The 21975-nt window shown below is 32.2% G+C and overlaps 1 protein-coding gene across 10 annotated transcripts in view; it reads right to left on the bottom strand.

The window, feature by feature from the left end:
- Positions 1 to 21975, bottom strand: part of LOC115235805 (venom dipeptidyl peptidase 4) — a 386957-nt gene that overhangs the window by 330794 nt on the left and 34188 nt on the right. For 2 of the 10 annotated variants that reach the window (XM_029807813.1, XM_029807816.1), the window contains exon 2: positions 17643 to 17848. The exons of 6 other annotated variants lie outside the window; for them this stretch is intronic. In XM_029807813.1, coding sequence (XP_029663673.1) covers positions 17643 to 17669 — 27 coding nt within the window. In that variant the 5' untranslated portion in view covers positions 17670 to 17848. Of the gene's footprint in view, positions 1 to 10749; positions 10882 to 17642; positions 17879 to 21975 lie in introns of those variants that run through there. 2 more of the 10 variants (XM_029807815.1, XM_029807810.1) reach the window with 2 other exon arrangements.

Genomic DNA, 21975 nt, shown 5'->3' with positions numbered 1-21975 from the left:
ACATTTAAAATTAAAAGTATAATATAAGTGATTCCGATGTCGCAAAATAAATATTTCTTCGGAATGTGCCATCGGAATTTATCGAGAAATATACGTATAATGTAGCTATCGTTCACGTTAGCATAGTGAAATATTGAGAGAGTCAAGTATTTCAAAAATGATAAAATAAAGATCAAAAATGAATATATAACGTAAATAGTCTTAAAATGTATATTTCATTGTTATAATATAATCAATGATTATATAATTTACTATATTAAAAAATTTTAACTTTTTATTTAATTATAAAAGTAATTCGTTATTATCGCATCGATTTTTAAGAGCATATTCTATATGTAACTTGAAGTCAATTTTTCGTCGACAAATCTATTCCTGACAATGTGATAACTTTTAAATAATTAACAATTACAAAGTAAGATGTTTCTTCTACGAATTAAGTTTGAAAGATGCAAATATATAACCAAATGACATTCTTTACTTCATTTCACACACACAAGTAGATTTTAACAGAATTTTAATTTAAAGTTTTAATTCGACATATAAATTATTCGAAAGTTGAATTAAACAATAATTCTCCTTTTCAATATTTTCGTTGAGATAAAAATCGACTTGGTTAAAAAACCATTAATCGTTGTTATGATAATAATAAAACACTTTGTATAAATCGAGCAAAATTGCTGTTATACGAAGATTTAGACGGACATTTCGTTCAAAGTACAATCAAGTTTCTAAGCGCTATTCTAGACGAGCGGCGAAGCTTCTCCAGGTAGCGACTTAATTGACGGCTAATTAGGCGGAACTTTCATGGACCATTAACCGAGCGACGTGTACTTCCACGTGCGATTCCCATGGACATTTAATGGTAATATATTAGATTGGTCTATGTTTTGCGAATAATCATGGGCGTGCTGGCAGTTCCCATCGTGAGACACATCTTGTCCTAATGATAAAGGGGTTAACATCGCTGTAACTATCCAAACTAATTGACTATCAAATCTACATATTGCCACGCATAGAGAATCTCGCGTTATTCTATGCATATACAGCTTCAGAAAACCGCAAACTATGAGAGTTGCCCTCGCGCGTGACCACAAGGTACGAATATAGTCGATGCAAATAATTATGTATAATCAATATGCAATTACATAATTATGATTGTAACTCTAACGTGCGTAATTAAAAAAAAAATACAATTTAATAAAAAAGAAAGAAGGTCCCTCTTTGAGCATAGATATAATTAAAAAGCTAATTAAAATAAATGTACGTAAGAATATTTAATAACGGCACATTAATTCTGCATTGCATTAATCTTTAATTAATTATATGCATGATAAGTCAATGAGTTATGAAATATTAATAAATAAATATTATTGTATATATAAATTTTATATGTATATTCTTTCGTTACATTTTTTGAGATTTTACTATCAATATAAAAGAAATCAGATTAATAAAAAAAAGTTTTATAAAGCGTTTTGTAGTATATTTTCCCAATATTATTGTTACTTCGCTATATTAATATCTGTAAATCACACTGGTAAAAATATAATGATTATATCTCTCTTACAATTTTTATGTAAATCACGTACGATCTAATCTTGGCAATAAAATCGCGACAAAATACGTATTTAAAGAAAAAAGAAAAACATTAATAAAAAATTATTATATTTTCTCGAGGGATCGCGTTTTCCTTGCTTTCAACGCAAACTCCAAGGTATCCCTTCGCGCCCTCGGGATTATCCGGTCGCCCAGGCGATTCGGATACGCGAGATAACCCGCTTTTCATCGGTTTTCATAAACGGGACACTCCCCGGCGGATGTTTGCTCCTCGGGTCGTGCACAACAAGAGCGCGTAGAACCAGCCGCGCGAGCGCTCGCTCCGTTTATTAGAACTTTGTAAAGGTCGCTGTGCCGTAGCCTCGCCGTCTCATCAACGCGTGACGTGATAAACGAGCGCACCCGCCATGGTGAAAGACGCCCCCGCCGGCCCGTCGTCGTCGCCGTCGCTCGGAGCTCCTCGCATCACGAACAAGTAAAGGAGGTCCCGTGAAACTTCAGAAACATAAAGAGCGCGCGCGCCACAGGAACAGTACAATTTCCGCCCAACGTTTCGCCCGCGCCGCGCTTTTCATGGAGGAAGCATGGACGACGACGGCCACGAAGGAACATTCGACAAAAAGAAAGCCGGTACGCTTCCGCCTTGTATTGCGGTAATCATAACTGTAATGTGCGACACAGCGTGTCGCGAAAGTGCGTGTCATGTCCCAAGTTGAACAAATGCAAGCTTGCAAACTCAGTACTTTAATAATGTTTATTTAAACAATTTTTACATCGCGGAAAACAATATACAAAAAATTTAAAAATTTCTCGACATTTTTACTCTTAAAAAAGAGTTTCTGTGCATGAATTAAAGAAAAAATTTCAAAAATATAAAATATAAAATGCTGTGTGTTGACGTAAAAACTTATTGCAGTACAATTATTTATTAAATTAAATTTTTATTTGTCATGCAATTTCCAATAAGTAAGTCGCGAAATATTTTCAATAAAAATATTTTGTTTCGATATAAGAACATGATCAATAGAGCTGATCCATAGAAATTAATAAAAACGATATCGATTCTCAGTAAAACATCTTATATCTTTGTTCTCTGTCGTTCTGCAATAATTCATAAACAGCCCAGCTGTTTCCCTGCTGGGAACCGACGGCATAATGTATCATTTGCGGTAATTCTATTATATACGATCATAACTTACCACCAATGGATGACCTATTAATAGATTATTCCTCTTTAATTATGTATTAGCTCGGATACATACGTATTGTTAAAACGTTACAAATACACAGAAAAATTACCCGATAATTACCCGCAATTAAACGATTAAAATTGCTTCGTTCAATTACAAGAAAAATACCGTTTATATGTCATAAATCAAAATAATGATTGCACGGAAACATTAAATCAATGTGATACGCCCAAGCAAAATATATCTTCCGAAAATAAACTAAAATTATATTAAAAAAATAAACTAAATTTGTGCACATTAAAAAATAAAATACATTTATAATTTTGACACACACTCTATCAGTTTCGTATAAAATTTTTTGTAAATGCGATTACGCCGCATTATATAATTCTGTCATATAGCCTGTCATATAGACAAAAAAGAGTAGATTGTTACAAACATTTCTGTATAAGATCATGTAAAATGCAAAGAGAAGATGAGCGCTCTAAGACATCTCGCACAAAGTGCCTCAAGGGTCGTGTACTTTCTTTTGTCAGCAGGTGCCTCGGCGAATCTCTAGTAAATTTTTCCTCAACATAAATTTCTTTAGACATCAGTTTTCAGCATAGTTCTTTTTCCCATTTCTAACTTTCTATCTAGAAACCGATGTCTGAACTAGAATTTTGTTAAGTAAAACCCACTTGAGATTGAATAAAAAATATTTTGATTATCCCAAATTTTATTTTCAAATCGATAGGTTGCTTCAAAACCTTTGAACTTTTATTCTAAACTGCTTTTCACTCGATAAAAATATTAATGCCTCAAAGAAGGAACTAAAATCCTACGCTAAGAATATGAAAGACCATTAACCTTGCCTGAGAAGAAACTGGTGATCTTAGCTCTACTTTCTCTAAGACTTCACAAGAATAATAAAGCAGAATCCACATAAACGCTAAAATGCATATAAAGTTATTCAAATACATTGCAACTTTTAAATTACAAATGTTCTAATTTTCACACTATAATATGTGGTCAGATAAAATTTCAATAAATAAAGAAAAAATTTTAAGTAAAGAATAAGGAAAAAATTTTTGTTTTATTTTTCCTTTTAAATTTTATCTGCGTTTATATCATAATATAAATAAAATAATATAATAGAAATTTTCTGTTTCTGTCAAACAATTTATATTATAAATATAAATTAATTAATACTTTTAATGATTATTGTAGTTTTATATAAAAAAATATACAGATTTCCTTTTCTGTCTCTCTCTTTCTCTTTCTCTCTCTTTCTCTCTCTCCCTCTTTCTCGCTTTCTCTCTTTCTTCTAGAGTATTTTTATTTAGTACTGTAATATAATTATATATATATAAGGAAATTTAATTATAGGAAATATAATTATATTACAGTACTAAATAAAAATACTCTAGAAGAAAGAGAGAAAGCGAGAAAGAGGGAGAGAGAGAAAGAGAGAGAAAGAGAAAGAGAGAGACAGAAAAGGAAATCTGTATATTTTTTTATATAAAACTACAATAATCATTAAAAGAATAATAATTTCCCAGTGCGGTCACTCGCAGATTAACAGCGCACAGGTGTGAATGCATCTTAATATTTCCGACGATGAGTCTGATTCACGGTACGGCTCGCGGAGAAAGTGCAGCTCGAGACAGCATCGAGGCGCAAAGTTCATCGGGTCCATCGTTAACCATGTTCGCGTAACGGTGAAACTTCGTAACTTACCGGCAGCGAAGTTCCATCGAGGGCGAACTTTTCGCATCCGAGAATCACTTTGTGTGCGCACGTCTGCTTCTCCCTTTGAAAACGCGCACGCAAGAGAGAGTATGTCGGTTTGTTCAACGTAACTGCTACTCGCCAAACGCATTTACCATTTCGTCGGCTGAATTTTCATTGTTTGCATAGCCACGTTCGTTACTTTAGTCGTGCGCGAAGTTAACGAATCGAACTTCCATCTCTTATTTTTGCAAGACACGTCGCGCTTCAAAGAAGAAAACACTTTCTGTACTACGCGATTCTGCTCACGTCTATTTTTTCCTCTCTTGTCGTGACATAGCGTGTCGAAGAAAACAGAAAAAAGGAAAAAATAAATACATATTTATTGGAAAGAAAATATTTATAAGAACAGTAATAATGTAAAAAATATATCTATTTCTGATACATGTAAATTTTCTTTCTTTTGTTAAACATGAGAAAATGTTACTTGAATTTGAGAGAGTATCATTTCTTTCATTTTTGAGCTAAATTTTATATAGAAAAAAAGATCATTATAAATCAAAAATTTATTATTTTCGAAATGGATTATTTTAAAAATTATTAATGAAATGTAAATATCTCAGTTTGCTTATAAAGATACTTTTACTAATAAGAATGTATAATTACACTTGTGTTATTAAACAAGAGACAACATTAATTTTCATACTGTAACAATATTCTTTCTTTCCAGCTGACGATGCGATTGACAATAATAGAAATCGTATATCAAGCGGAATCTCAAAAACGAATCAGTAAATTTACATTTCCTCCCTCGAGATTGCGTTTTTTATTTTCAATCACGGGCAAAATCGGGACAACTGCCAAGAAATCGCCATAACTTACAATTTCAAATGTTGACATAAAGCCGCGAGTTGCTGGCTTCATTTCTTCTATACATATATATTTATAGCACGCGTGCAAGAATATAATACATTTAAATTAAATAATAATTTATCATTTTTTGTTAAAAACTAAATCACAGTAAGTATCTTTTTTATATTGAATTATGCTAATGAAGGAATAACAATTGTATCTTTTAAGACTTTCTGTCTGTTATTTTTTTTACTCTGTTTCAACAAATCTTTAATTAAATTTATATCTCTGCCATTTATTAATTTACATAGTTCCCACACATTGAGAAACGCAGAATAATTCGCGCGTCGCAAAGTTTGCGCAAATTTCGAGAGCAACTCCCTCGATAAAATAATCCTCTCGCTCGGCACTCTCGGCGGAGATTTATCCGCTAAAATTAGTGCGGTTAAAACGCGTAGCACCGCCGTAACGATTACAGAAGCGATTACGCGAATCTCTCGCTATGCAATTGGTACCACTCATTTCCTGCGGGATGACGGTACCTGATGTGCGAATTTACCGTGTACACGTAACGGAAGATAAATACGCCAGTATAACTTCGCCGTACAAGCCAATTTGGCAACGAAATGTCATTAGAGAGCGACGTATGTAATGGCGTTAATTGTAATGCCGTTGCGAAAGCGGACGGTGATTCGTTACCGTGCACTGTCTGTGTAAGTAAACGTAAGACACATCGATCGTCACGGCCTGTGTACCCGCACTTACGAAAGATCAATGTTATATCGAAGGCTAAACATCTAACTTGATTCTTTGCTACTGATATACCGGCTCGTATCGATCGTCTTAACATTTCTTCGATTAATAGAACGCCCATATAAATATTTTTGCATGAAGCATTAATATTAACATCATGTTTCGTGAACTAGTTGAGAACCGACATAAACATCAATAAACAAAAATACAATTATGTCTATTATCATATACAAACATCTTTGCAACTTGCAACAGCTTTAACCGGCTATAACGAAAATTAAAGTTTGAACAATATAATAAATAACGAATAAAATTACAAATTTGTAACGAAAATATATTTTTTTTCTGCATATATATGCTTTCAAGATTAATAACTGTTTGCAGTAATAATGAAAAAATTTAATCTCAATTTTCAACTTGATATTTCAATTCTCCTACGTTCCATATTAATGCATTGATATATGTATATATGTTTTGTGTATTCGGCTAATTTCCAATCAGAATAAATAAGAGGTATAATTTTCCAGCTCAATGAAAAGAAGATATCGAAAAGAAAGAGGATGCCATGCGCGTGTGTTACAGTCTACACCGTATCTTATTATAGATAAGATAAATGTATTCAATGCATTTCTCATTCGTGTAACACGAGGCATGATATTAATATTAATGCATCGCAGCTGATGAGTAATTCAAATCAAACAACTTCTAGAAACTGCTGACAGAGTCAGGATTGTAAAAGTGCATCATGAAATAATGCACTCGTATCAGCATAATTTAAAATCAATGAAATTAAAATAAGAATCACATATCCCATAGTAACACGATTTTATTAATATTTAGTTTAAACCTTAACGAATTTACAAATAGTGATTATGAAAATTAAAGTCACAAGAGTTTGGAGTAAATTTTTTAATTTTATATATTTTATTTTATTTTATATATCTATAAAATATATATTACTGTGAAAAATATTATGATAAAAAAAGATAAGATATTTAAAATATATTTAATAATCATCAAAAAATATTTGTAGATAAAATTATTAATTAATACATTATTTAATTATTTCAAAACAAAGAATAATTTAGGCTACTTTTAAAATTTTATATAATATAATGCACACATTAATTTTTTGTTTAAAAAAAATAGTTTATATTGGTCAAAAAAAATATTAATAATAAAATTGGTCTGCGCGCGTGTATCTATAATTCTATTCCTATTATCCAACAATTGAACTACAGGTAGACGTGCTTTGGCAACTGATAATTATCAACATTAGTATCATGATTATCCATATACGATTTATCGATACAATAATTCGAGCCAAACGCATCCGCGTGATCTGCTATTATGGCATCTCGATGCACGATTGCATCCCAAACTTAATCTTAATTAATCGCGGGCATTAGAGGGTATACGTGAGATTAGGTCGTAGGATTGTTGTGCAGTTTATCAATGGAATGTGCCATTCCAAACCGTTTGTTCTCGAGACAGAACTTTGGATCCGCATCCGGTCTTTCCTCGTCGATTGCAACGGAGCACTTTGCTAGATTAGAATAAACCGATGTCATCGATGTCTTTATTCGCAGTCACCTAAAACTGTCGACCCTTTTTCGCGCCAAGATATATCTTTATGACCACAATTTTACAGACTTATTCTATAGAAAATGGCATTACTTGAACTTTGATCGTGATATATGGCGAATATTGCATCGCGTTGATATATCGGCACACAACGAAATGAGACGTGACTGAATAATGTTACGTGCGATTGAAAAATATCGATATTCAAGACAAAAACATGTTAAACTATATATCATTAATATCGTAATTATTATTTTCTACTAGAACATAATCAGAAAAAATTATTTGCAGCAAAGTAATAGAAAAAAAAAAATCACGATGAAACCTTAATCACTATTATCGAATCGATATATTACGTAATGATTATGAAAGTTTTAATAATACGTACGCAAAAATTTGTTTCAATTTCGCTAATTATCTGACTTGAAATATTTCAAGATTAAAATAAAATTAAAATATTTTATACCATTAAGATAAAATATTTTATTTCAAGATTAAGATTAAGGATTTTAAAATATTTTATATAAGGTAAAATATACACCAAATAATTTCGTTTTTATATTTCTGATGCTGTTCTGTTTTTCGCGTAAGATATAAATATCCAGAGAATTCGTAAGGCTTTTAAGAAACCAGACTATCGCCGTAATAATCGAAAATATTCGCACCTGTCTGCGTATCTCGTGTGCGTTCCTGTATCTATATTGCTTATGGATTAGGCGAAATATATGGGTGGCGAAACACACGTTATTGCCGGCGCGTAGGGTAGCGTGATAGTTCTCATGGTTGAATTACTCAGATGCTTCGAGTTCCTGGAAGGCAGTCCGATACGCGGAATTCGGTTTAGGCGATGCCTTAATGGCGGTCTTACCCCCTGGTATATATTCTAATAGGCATATATAAGCGGTTAACACATTGCCGACCCGCAGGTGAATTTGATATTCGAGGAGGCCCACGTGCGTGAATCGATTCGCGGCAATTGATTACCGCATGGCGTTTCCTCCCGCGCTTACTCGCGTAAAATGGAGATTCTCCATCTCGCCGCCGAGATATTTCCCGCCGATAAAATTTACTTTGCTCGGCTCTTACCACGCTACGGGGAAAAAAGCGCTACGGAAAGACGGGAGATTAATTCGTTTTTCCAATACGAACGCGCGTCGTGACGGAAAGTAGCGACGTTAAAAAAATGCATCGAAAAATATCTCGCGATGTTACATCATGTGACGTTCTTTCGAAATACAATAACTTGGCTTGACAATTAATGGAGTCTATATGTACTAGTATTTCGATTTGCGCTCATATGTGCAATATTCATTTCTACATGTATCCCACAATTAATAAAAAAAATCAAAATCAAAAAATTGAGAAATAAAAATAATTTATATTGCATAAAACAATCGCAAATATTTAAATTTGCAAAAAGTTGTTATTGAACCAACTGTAATTGTTACTGAATTGTTGCACAATTGTGATTTATATATGTATAATATAAAATCAGTTTTGTTCCATTTATAATTTGCTAAATATATTTTATCTATTCAAACAAAGAGAATAAATTGAATAATTATAATAAAAGTAGATTATAAATAAATGTTACCACTACAAAAGTGAATAAACTTTAGAGAATATATTTTTTAGCATTCTATATATCAAATTATTTTTTTTAATACCATCTATTTAAATTTCTTGCATTTTAAATTTAAAAAAAAAGAAATCTACATTATAGCTTTCTTGAAGACTATATTAATAATCATTATCTGAGACCTTATATTGTTCTATTATTTTTTATTTCTCTACGTTAATATTTCATTATTAAATACTATTAAATATAACTCTTAGAAACTCCAAATATATCTCTTTATTTATTGTATTCTTTTGAAAAGCAGTCTATATTTTTGCACAATTATTTTTTCCATGCGTTCATATTTAAGTAATATCGGAGCTATGGTATAAATGCAACTTAATAGATCCATAATCATCTTGAACATTGCACGCCTAACACTTTGTAGATGACAGAAAATAAATATACGGACTTATCAGAAATTACAACTGTTTATATGATAATAACAGAACAATACATGTCATCGCAATGCGCATCGCGAATACGAAAACTACGCTTTTAAGTAAGACTACTCGTTAACGAGCTCGTTAACGCGACAGAGGAGTCTAAAGAGATAAAGCGAACAGTCGAGCGCATTGATAACGACACCCCGAATGCGAAAAAAAAAAAAGGAGGACTTGAAATATAAAACTGCTGCTATTCTATGGCAACCGAGCAGAAGTCGCTATACAAAGAGAAGTCGCAGCAAATATATTAGTCAAATTAATATATTTTGTAATATACAGAATGTTTCTAATTTATCGTGCATATTTTTTTTATTTTTTATAAATTTATCAATTTTTATTCATACATTAATTTCAAAGCAGTAATTATGTTTAAAATTATAAATTATTAAAAATTAATATACCATTATATAACAATAAAACCAATATATAACAATAAAAACTTCTTATGCAAACAAAGCTTCTATTATAAAATGTAATTAAGCGATAAAGCCTTATCATTCACTCAAATTCAAGTGAACTTTGCAAAATTTTAAGAGGACTTTGTAAATATAGAGATACTGAAGATGCTCTTTTGATAGTTTCTTTTAAAAGCTGCATATATTTTTTATTTTTATACGCAATTTATATAAAGAAAAATAAATGGATATATGTATATTTTTTATATTTGTATAAATATTTTGTTAAAATACATGTCCATTTACATTCTATTTCTTCTTCTTGCAGTTACCGTAAATATTTGATTTTAATCACACGATCCTAATCGAGACAGAGTTAAAAAAAAATTTACTTTATATTCCATTCGAAACATATTCATATTCGATTGATTTCAAAATCAAGCTTAAATTTTAAATATAAAATAAGAAATAAACAATATACTTTGCAGTTTTAATACAGATATCTAATAAAAAACGTCTAATTAAAAGCGAGCTAATGAAAATTGATATGAATTAGGATTAGGATCGCGAATCGAGAAATCGCGAAGTACGACATAATTATATCAAATTATCGGGCAATTGTAATAAATAATAAATTTATTCACCATGTATCGTTGCAACGCGACAGCATCATCGCCGACTGATTCCGCCGTTGTATTCATCGACACTAACACTCACTCACACGAGAAAATACGCGTGGAAAATTCCCGATATCACTCTCGTTCGCGCGAGATTCAAAAAAAAAAAAAAAAAAAAAAAAAAAAAAAAAAAAAAAAAAAAAAAAAAAAAAAAAAAGCAGACCGATTTCGCCGAAACCTTTGACGATGCGTTATATCCGAGATATATAATCCACGGTAAAAGTCAACATAAATTCCACGATGATCGAAACTCGACGGACGTAAAATTTCGAATTTATACGGCAGCAACTTCACTGCAAAAGTCACCGTTGCAACGCGACTATATTCATTCCGATCACGAACCTGCGTCTAATTAAAGTAATCGAAATAACAATATGGTTTAATTTGTATAAAAATCCAATCGATATTTTCACTACACGATCGCTTATCGCATAGTTCAGTACTTCCGACACACGTTCGTACGCGAAATTCGACGAATATCAGAAAGATATTTCGGCGAGATCTTTACGACGCGACACGCTACGAAAGACTGACGACGCGACTGCCTTAAATAGGACAAAAAGATAGTACCTTCCCTCCCCTTTCCCTTCCGCGAATGTTTCCGCGAATGGGTATTTCGACGAAAAAGTTCGCGCGATCATAGTTCTCAGAATCCTAACATGTCTTCGATTTTCGATTGCGTCTCGTACTAAAGAAATATTTAGAAATATTTGTACTAAAGAAATATTAAATAATATTTTTAAAAACTTGACTCAGAAATTCATGTAGTCGTTCATGTTAAAGCTGTTAACGAACACATTATTGACAAAATATCCATGGCCGTCTACCTATCTCGTAAATGTAAACAAACACTTTTTCGTCTGCTCTACAACAAATACAATGTACACAAACTTCACTTTTCCTGATATTACTTTAAAATAACTGAGAAAAAGCATTAAAACTACAAATTTTCAAAATCGCGTATATCTCGAACCAGAAGAGAGCGTCACAAAATTCAAAACGTATATTATTTAGTAATATATGCTCTATAATATATGTAAAAATGAAAATCATTCCGTGAGATATAAATTAATCCGAACATTTACCAAATATTTCTCTCACGCGTTTGGAAAATAATACGATTAATTTAATATACGTGGTAGCAACTTCACTTTATCGCGACATATTTTTTTCGATCGCGAACCCGCGTATATCAGTAAGAAACAATTAATCATTATCGCATATCTCAATTAATTGAAAAAAAAACAATTGATATCTTCAATACACGATCGCTCGTCGCAAGATTTATCACTTTCGACACACATTTGCACGTGAGATTCAGGGAAAAATATAAAATAATTTCGATAAGATTTTTCAAGATGATGTACTGTGAAACGTCACTAATTACACTCAAAAAAGTGGTATTGCAACTACAGCACTTTTCTGGTGGGTGCGCAAAATTAACTGAGGTACATAAATGATTAGCAAATACTGTGATATCGCATATGTTTCGCATTTAATCAATCTAAGTGACAGAGACAGAATTTATATCTAAACTGTTTGTGAAATTTAGAAAGAATGTTTTTCTGTGGCGCCTATCCATGTTAAGGCCAATCATACTTGTTATAAAGTTTGACTGTGGTACACAGAAAAGATTAGCGGCAAGAAACAAATGAATATATAATCCTCACGTCTAATATATTTGTATAACGCGCCCAATCTAACTAGCTCTTTTAAACAATTTCTCTCAATTATTCGATGCTGCAGTTATAATTGGCAGTTATATTTCTCACAAAGATCGTTCTAGCTGTAGTATCGAAATTCATATTTATCCAATGCAGTGATTAACATTTGGCAATGGGACCTAAATTTTCTAGAAGATATTATTAGAATATTGCTGCTATAAATTCTATATGTAACAGACAATATTCTAACAGATACAAAAAATAGCGATACATTTTTGTTGTGACACCTAGAAATCTACCTATATCAGCAAGACATTTTTTTTAGTGTAAAATCAGAACAGTGGTACCAACTCTTTCACCCGACTTTCTTCCTCCGTTACCGCGATTTGATATTTCGTTGAAATAAATTCCTAGTAATTTTTCAAGCTTATAATATTTCAAATCATATTTCTTTCGTGTAAAACAATACGATTAATTCGATTTATGCATAACAACGTTATTAACAACGCATTCGCGATGTGATATATTTTTTCTGATCTCGAATTAACATGTTAATAAGAAACAATTAATCATATTATTGTGTATCTCAATTGATGCAATAATATTTCCGATTTTCAATCACGCGCATTCCCGAGTTCACACGCGAAATTAAGCGAAAAATGAAATAATCTTGTCATGATTTTTTGCACTAACACATAAAGGCGCGAAATGTAACTAGTATTAGGCCGATATTACATTTGTCGTACAATAAACTTTTTAAGCGTATTGATTGGCTGCAAAATAGAAACTTTCTTGAGTCTCTAGAAATTAGCTAATCAATGCTTTTAAAAAGTTTGTCGTACGACAAATGTAATAAATAAGTACTAATAATAAGTATGTAATAATAAACGTAAAGTGTAAATGTGCAAAAGACAAATATGATTACGCTAGTCAAAAGAAAAGATTGCTGCATTCGTAGCGGATAATGTTGTTCAGCAAAAGTATTAATATAATTTCGAATTCACATTTCCAAAAATTAAAAATTCAAGTTAAAAATATAAGAATATTATAGATGAGTATCGCATTTCACAACTCCATTGTCTTAAAATGGATAGAATAGAAGAGATTAGTATACGAATATTTAATCCTGTGGATGTATATAAAAAATTATTTTTTCATATATAATCACACACACACAAATCTAAAACAAATAAAGATATTATTATACCTTATACTTTTTGCCAAACATATAGACAATATTTTCAGGGATCGTAATTAAAAGATATATGAAGATATAAAATATATTAATATTATATTATCATTTGAGCAATTTTAGTTTCAAGAGTATAGATTATAATAGAGTATAAGTTTATCGCTTAAATAAACAATGAGAAACGAAGAAAAAAAGAAACAAAATAAAGTAAAATTGTAATAAGAGAGAGACAAAGAGAAAGAGAGAGAAAAAAAGAGAGAGGGAGAGAGAGAGAAAGAAAGAGAGAGAGAGAGAGAGAGAGTAATTTTAATAACACTTTTAAAATATAAAACTTTTATTTAAATACAAAATTTCCAGGATTTCCATAATAAGCTCATGGATGATGAGAATCAAAACAAGATGCTTATGCATGTATTTACGTAGAATAAAAATAAATTAATATTTATAAAACGCGTAGTTGGGAAAAATTTTTAATACATAATTATGTATGTGTGCACTCCTCTCTCTGCTTTTTCTCTCTTTCCAAATATATTTTATAGATTTTGATGTCTGTGTTTCTTGCCTCCCTATATTTTTCCAGGATTAAATATTATGTAAACTGGGGCATACGAGAAAATAATATTCGGGAATTATGTCAAGGTATACGTAACACAAACATAATAAATAAAAGGATAAGAAATATATTTAATAAAACTCCAACGAGATATTTAAGGAAAAATATGAATATTTAATTATGTCTATTTTTATATAATGCGCCAGATTTATTCTAATCTTTCACAACATGTTCGTTTACTAATGATTTGACCAAGATTATCGTTATGAGACTCTCAAGAAATATATGAGAAACGCGTCACGATTTTTTACTCGGCCTGAAGACCGACACGTAGCACAGCATTTGTTTTTAGCGCCGTCGCCTCTCTACATTATCTCACAGTACGTCGCGCTGATCGGACGTTGCCGAGATCGTCCCGTGCTTTATTTCCGCCGTACGAGAATCTCGCGCGCGATCGAGTGAGTTCCGAGAATTAAGCGACGCACGATTCGCAGCTCCCTTCGACATTCGTAATCTCCATTCGTCTTATTGTGTTCACGAGCAGAGAAAAATTCGTTAAATTCCGTTTCGTTTATCATTAATTCGTATCTGCCGATCGTCCGAATTACGTATATATCGTGCGTGCAGTCAAGTAATAATGACTTTTCGGACTAATTAAGGTATTTGAGAGAGAGAGAGAGAGAGAGAGAGAGAGAGAGAGAGTGCGAGAGAGAGGGAGAGGGAGAGAGCGAGGAAAGAAGAGGGAGAGAGAGAGAGAGAGAGAGAGAGAGAGAAACAGCAACTGATTCTTAATCTTTAATATTTTTCATATATCATACATCATATAAACATATACAGATATTAGACTTTGTATGCTTTTAAAGCTAAGAAGCTGGCATTAGTAAAAGAGGATATTAGTAGAGATGCTTTTCTTGTCTGATTCTCTGCAGCTCTATTTTCCTCTCTTACTAATGCTTGCCCCTCTAAGGGAGCGCGCGGGTTTATCTACACTATATATGATCATAGATTAAAGAGAATGTACTACTTTAGTTTACGACCGCATCGCATGTTGACGCTGCGGTTCGGCGCGAATTTCGCCGCGTTTCAGGTTTCCGTATATTTCAAGCGCTCTTCGTCGGGAATGTCGTGCGAGAGAGTGCGCGATTCACGTATTTATTTATATTCGTTTAAAATACGTATAATAATCGTCGCGAGTGGTTTGCAAGTGACAAGCGATCGTCGTATCGCGTCGATTAGCACGCGCGATCGGAGTCTATTGGATTTTCTCGATCGATTCGTATCCGTGCGAGTGATGGGAACAGCCTGCGCAAAGTAACGGACAATCGTCGTATTCAATCTACGATTGCGATCTGCGTTTTCACGATCGATTCAAATCCGTATGAATAAATATCCGCGATAAAAGGCAGCGGATTATTGGTGCTGAGACCAAGGCAACAACGAAGTAATGGAAGGACAGTATAGGATAAGGAGAGATGCTCGAAAAGACAGTGCAACAGTATTGGTGAGTACAATAAATCGTTATACATTAGCATATACATTGGCGTAAAGCATCGTTAATTTATATATTCTAATTTTGATAATTTGATATATTGTCATATTATATCGATCTCGCCTTTTGGCATACGTTTTGTACCGTTCTCGAAGCATTGCTGCAAATTAATTATTGAAATTAAAATTAGATAATGAAAGGAATAAAATTAAATTGAATTGTGAAAAATGTGACTGATTTAAATAATGATGAATGAGTAATAAATAATTCACTCTTTATTTTATTATTAAAATAATAATACAATTCAAATAATACAATTCCGTTTTTAATAAAAAAAAAATTAATTATTTATAAATAAGTAAAATAATTAAATTTATTTAATTATTTATTAATTATTAATTAAATCTGTTAAATTATTTTACTTACAAAGAGAGAGGATAAGAAAACTTGAGATCCTGTAAATGTAAATAGATATGATTGATTCGTCGATCTCATAAGAATCGATGAATAAAAATGTTCCTAAAAAATCTCGTTACTCTGACGAATAAGAATTGCACCTGCCATGCTTGACGTGTATGCGATTCTTCTTCTCTTATTCGATAGATATTTGTCCTGCGATGTAATCAATTAATCGTATTTGACAGATTCTGGCGCGCATATTTACGGCGTAGGTTCATCGATCGCGTTAATTTTGCGCGCCGTCAATTTCCCGAAATATCATTTCCATCATTGAAGAGATTGCATACGTTTCAAAAATAATGTCAGTTTTCTCATTTTCGTATATGTGCATAAAGTATGAATTAAAAATCACCAGATCGCAATTATAGGTTTCTGTAACTATAGAAGGCATTGAAACTTGAAATACATATATCAAGCAATGTAGAAGTGCATGCCCGTGTTTGGAAAATATTAAAATTGTGGAATTAAAATTCGAGCAATACAATATCGGCGTTATAATTATAAACATAAAATATTTATTTTATATATATAAAAAATCAGGGTTTTATAAAATATTTGCCGCACTGCGTAAAATAGACTTTAATTGAAATCGTGCAGAAATGATATAATTATACTTTGAATGGAGATGTCTCATTTTATTTCATTTTAATTTCTATTTCATTTCAACTTTATTTTATTTTAATTTTATTTTAATATCTGATTCTTTATAAATTTTAACGCGTTTTAACGCGTATATCGCATAATCGATTTCACAAAGAAAACTGCTATGGAAATGTTGTTGAAACTTTATGATACTTTTGTAACAAACAGGTTTTTTCACTTTTTAAATAAAAACTGTATTAACTGCTGTCAGAAATATTTTCAAAGACTTTTTATATAAAAATTAATATTTTTTGTATAAAATAAGTTGTTTGTAATTACGATTTCTAATTTTATTGAATAAGTTTTATTTATCGGTTTACTAGGCTTTCATTGTAATTAAATAGCGATGCTTTATGATGTAAAATACAATCTGGATAATATTTTGGTTATATTATACAATACTACCAAAATAAATTAAAATACACAATAATGCAAAGTTATTTTTTATGCACGAATATTTCTGCCAGAATTAATTTTTAACCGTAACGGTATAGATATATAAAAAATAACCTATATTTTTTCATGTGCAATAATGGAGATATTTTATCACGTTCTTTTCGCGTATTTAAAGCATGAAAATTAAATTCGCCAAAATGTATAAAAAACGTATAGAGAGTTTAAATATATTTTAACTCCTATAAAAGATCTGAAAAGTTTTATCTTAGAAGACTGACATAATATAGACCTTGATACATATTGTATACATATATTACACAACTATAATATTAATTTTCTAAACGCTATTTTATGATATGAGTTGAGACTTGTTGGACCAAAAAAAAAAAAAAAAAAAAAAAAAAAAAAAAAAAAAAAAAAAAAAAAAACCTGAAGAAATCCGGACAGAAAAAGTTTGTGACTTACACTCACGTTGGGCTCGCCCTCCGTCATGATCCTCGAGTTTTCTTCACGAATGGGCGTCTGCACTCACAGGAATAAAATCACTTTTCTCTCTTTCTTTCTCTCTCGCGTTACCACTTTTTCTTCTCTCCTTTGTGCAGTCTCAATTCTCACTATCAGCCGATTTTCTGTCAATCGGCTCGAATTCAATGAATCCAGTCCATTAATCACTGCTTAGCGATCGGCATGAAAAACGAAATCTGCATTTAATTTTTCACGCGATGTCGCTTTGTATTCCAATGAGAATCGGATACAAAGTCGGATGTAGGGAAGAGGAAAATCGCGGGAATAAATAGAGATAGGGTGCGAAAATTGTCAGCGACCGGAGCCGTGTTAAAATATTATATGTCACATATATGTACTATGTGAGGACGGGATCAAGAATGGAATATATGTATATGTATATTGAGATGAAATCTGTCAGTCTGGTGAAAAAAAGAAAGCAATATCCGATGCTTCTTCTTCAATTATACTTGCGGTCTTTATTCAATACCGAAAGATTTAACGTATCATATATATATATCAATTGCGAGAAAATTTATGTGCTTTATTTTTAATAAATATAATTCGTTAAATATACATATAGTACGTCGATCGAATGCTAAGACTATTAATTGTGAATATTTTTAACAAACAATTATCTTTCATCGATAAATATTTTTTTTATTAAAAATTTTTAGCTTATAAATCAACCTTTGATTGCTCTTTTGATTGAAATGATTATCTATTATTTGAAAAATGCTATTTACGTGGATGAAAATTTTCTAATATCTTTCAAGTGTTCAAAAATTATAGAAGCAAACGCGAGTATTTCGAGATATGCTTCCTGATAAAACATCGTGATAAAGCCCTCGCGACTATTTTAAAATTCGGATTTTGGCTTGCGGATTATCCTTTTAAATTCTCCTGAAAATTGCATTAGCGTTGAATAAGCTTAAAAATGCCTAAACGTGGAAATCGATTTTTATACGCGCTTTGATTCGTGAATCAAAGAAAATAAGCACGATAATAGAATCCATATTAAATTAGGCATGCCTTTTAAAATATTAAAACAGCTGTCTAATTATCACTATATATATATATATATATATAATAATTTGACGATTTGTTGGAAATTTTATAGACATATTTGATTCATGATTTGTAAAAAAAAGAGACAAAAATAGAAACGTATTAAAAAATCGAGTGCCATTTTCCGTAATAAATGCTTCCATGTCGCATTTAGAGTCTACATTTTTGTATACGCATTATTATATATATATATATACCCCTGTACCTCTCATAATTCGATCGGAATAATGAATTAATTCGATATCCGCGCTATCGTCGGTGATGAAAGCCACGGGGTGGCAGGAAAGTTCTGACATCGCGTTGCTCTTTGAACTCGTTTTTCGGTCGCGACTTTGACGAAGATATATTCCGCTTACGAACGCGCGCTTGTGCGTTCGATATTGACGTGACGAACTGTTTTGAAACTAAAAAAGAGGAGAAGAGAAAGGTGAAAAACATCCTATACAACCGCGCTATTCAAATCACCACGACGCGGCACGATGTTCCGACGTGCGCCTTTCCACATCCTGAAAATTGTATTTCGCGTACGCGCCGATTTTTTTGATCAGTGTGACAGCAAAATTGAATAAAAATTGCTCTCAGTATATTTATTATATGATGTCCCGATCTATAGAATCTCAATAATAAATTTTAATAAAAAGAGCGCGGTTTTTTATGCAAATTTTTATTCGTTTTCGACGAAGGATAAGGCCAAGATTAGATGAACTTGATTTAAGCAAGTTTTTCTTACGCAACAAATTATACGATGTGACCTTTCAAACGTGGAATATTCTACACACGGCGAGAGTAAAAATTTATCATTAATTTATAATTTCTGACTCAACACACATATCGTGATATGTAAAACGAAATGCGCGGACGTGGAATATTCTACACACGGCGAGAGTAAAAATTTATCATTAATTTATAATTTCTGACTCAATACACATATATCGTGATATGTAAAACGAAATGCGCGAATTTCCAAAAAATGTTATTTTTAAACTTGCATAAATATTAAAATTATATTAATCATAAGCTATCGATGATTAGAACCGACATCTTTTAATATAAAAAATGTATAGATTCCCACTAAGAAGCATACTATAAAAATTTTATTAGGAGCATTTTGTAATATTTTAACGAGTTTGCGTAAAAGAAATTTGATTTTATCGCGCAAAGATTATTGTCACTCGTAATTCTCGATGAGAAGTCGCCGGTACAGAGATGTAATTTTCCAACAAAGTATTTCAATCACCGATGATCGGCGGCGTAACATATATTCGTTGCACCTGCAGCGTGCGCGACAAAAAAAGTCGGGCAAAAAGCGTACCGAACTATTCAAATTGAAATCCTGCTCCAGTTCCACCTATACCATATCCAACCTCTCGCGTTTCCGCGGGTGTAAGCATGACAGTTCTAGTGATTAATTCCATCTCCAGATCAATTCGCGGACTCAATGCTCGTTTGTCACGCGACGTTTTCTCATTGTGCGCCAGTAGCAAAATTTCTATCAATCGAGAAATAAGATAGACAGCGAGAGTAGTATTCTTTTCTGAAATTAAATCAATGGAATATTTGATAATTGATAAAGTATTCTAAATGAAGAAACGACCAAATTCTGCAACCGCGTAAATTTTTGTAATAATACACATCGTCTCATATTTCCCTATATGATAAAATTATCAATTATTATATTTAGAGTATAAAAAACATTTTAACATTTTTTTTATTTAATGATTATTATAAAATAATGACACATATATAAAATTATACGCGTTTACCGGCCGTCCACGACATATATATGTGCTTTGATCTCCGTGACATCATTTATATGATACGCGACCGATAATACGAAAGAACGTAAATCACATGCGAAGAAGGAATCCGACCCTTCGTGCCACGGCCGGCCATTCTTCTCGCCTTTTTACCCCTTCGTTCTCGAGTATTCTCTTCTCGACTCGTTTCTCTTCGGCGATTCCACGATATTTCATTCGCGGTCCGCTACAACATCGCTGCCCCTCGTCGTCCACTCGAAAGTGAGGCGTTGTCTAAGGATAAGGTCGAAAGTACGCGTGTTCACGGGTGCTCTCGACGGTTAACCCGAGCACATTGTTCGCGTGGAAGTGAATCGCCATCAACGTACGGGTCTCGTCGTTTATTACGATCGAATGACAAATATACAAAGTCCCGTACTCTCATCGTAAGCTTTCGCTTGCATAGCGTGCGTGTACATGCAGTAAACATGCCGTTACAATGTTATATGTGCAAACATATTTTAGAGTAGGTAGCCGTGTTTAACGCTAAATCGGTCGTGAAATGAACGAATGAAAGTTTTATCGGTCAAAAAGGTCTTTTTTTTATTTTTGATATCGTGCGGCAATTTACATTATTCCGCAACAACATGTTTTCGACCAGATCTACTTTCGACAAGATTTCTATCAAAATGTTCGTGAAAATGCATTACAAAATATGCTTTTGATCATAGCATGCATTTTTATGTTAATTGCGTTTAAAATATACAGGCTTTTCGTACATTTCCATGCAATTTGTAACGAAATATATGTGAAAATAAAGATCGGTTCGATTAAAAAGAAACATCAGCCGGTAAATTTGTGGCACAATTTACATTACGATCGAAAAAGAAGAGAAGAACACTTCAATCGGTTTCGGATAAAATTCGCACAAATGTCCCGATTGACTCGGCCAAATATTTATCGTGCAAACTTAATTCCAAAATAAAAATTTACGATTTTACATCCACGGCGCGCTCTTCGTCATTCAGACTTTGATAATAGCTTACTGCATTATTCGCTTGTAATTATCAGCGCTTAACTTTGAATGCGTACTTCAAATTTAATACTTGGGCAACGAAAATGGGAGCTATTTGCTCGAATTGTTATTATGGCATCGATCATCGCGATTGGCTAGGTTTGCACGCCGCGAGAATAGCTTTCGAAGCACAGAATCGCCACGATTTTATCGAACGTAATAACACAATTTGCCCGGCGACGTGCCTGTATTAATCGACGATACACGCCACCGTGATTGGGTGAAAATAATTTTGTTAGCCCACGGGAAATCCTAGCGCGTGTTTACAGTAAGCTCCCTTCGGTATTACTTTTAAATTATTGTGATCGGTATTAATTTACCTGTCTTGGGAAATTTAAATGCCACGTTTACCGCATTTTAGATTTTAATTGCTGGATATAAAAAATAAAAATAGTATTGCATATATATATATATA

This window comes from Formica exsecta, unplaced genomic scaffold, assembly GCF_003651465.1.
Source record: "Formica exsecta isolate Colony F162 unplaced genomic scaffold, ASM365146v1 scaffold235, whole genome shotgun sequence".
In the NCBI taxonomy this organism is placed as follows: Eukaryota; Metazoa; Arthropoda; class Insecta; order Hymenoptera; family Formicidae; genus Formica; species Formica exsecta.
Note: the sequence above shows the minus strand (reverse complement) of the source record. Positions and strands in the feature narration are given on the sequence as shown.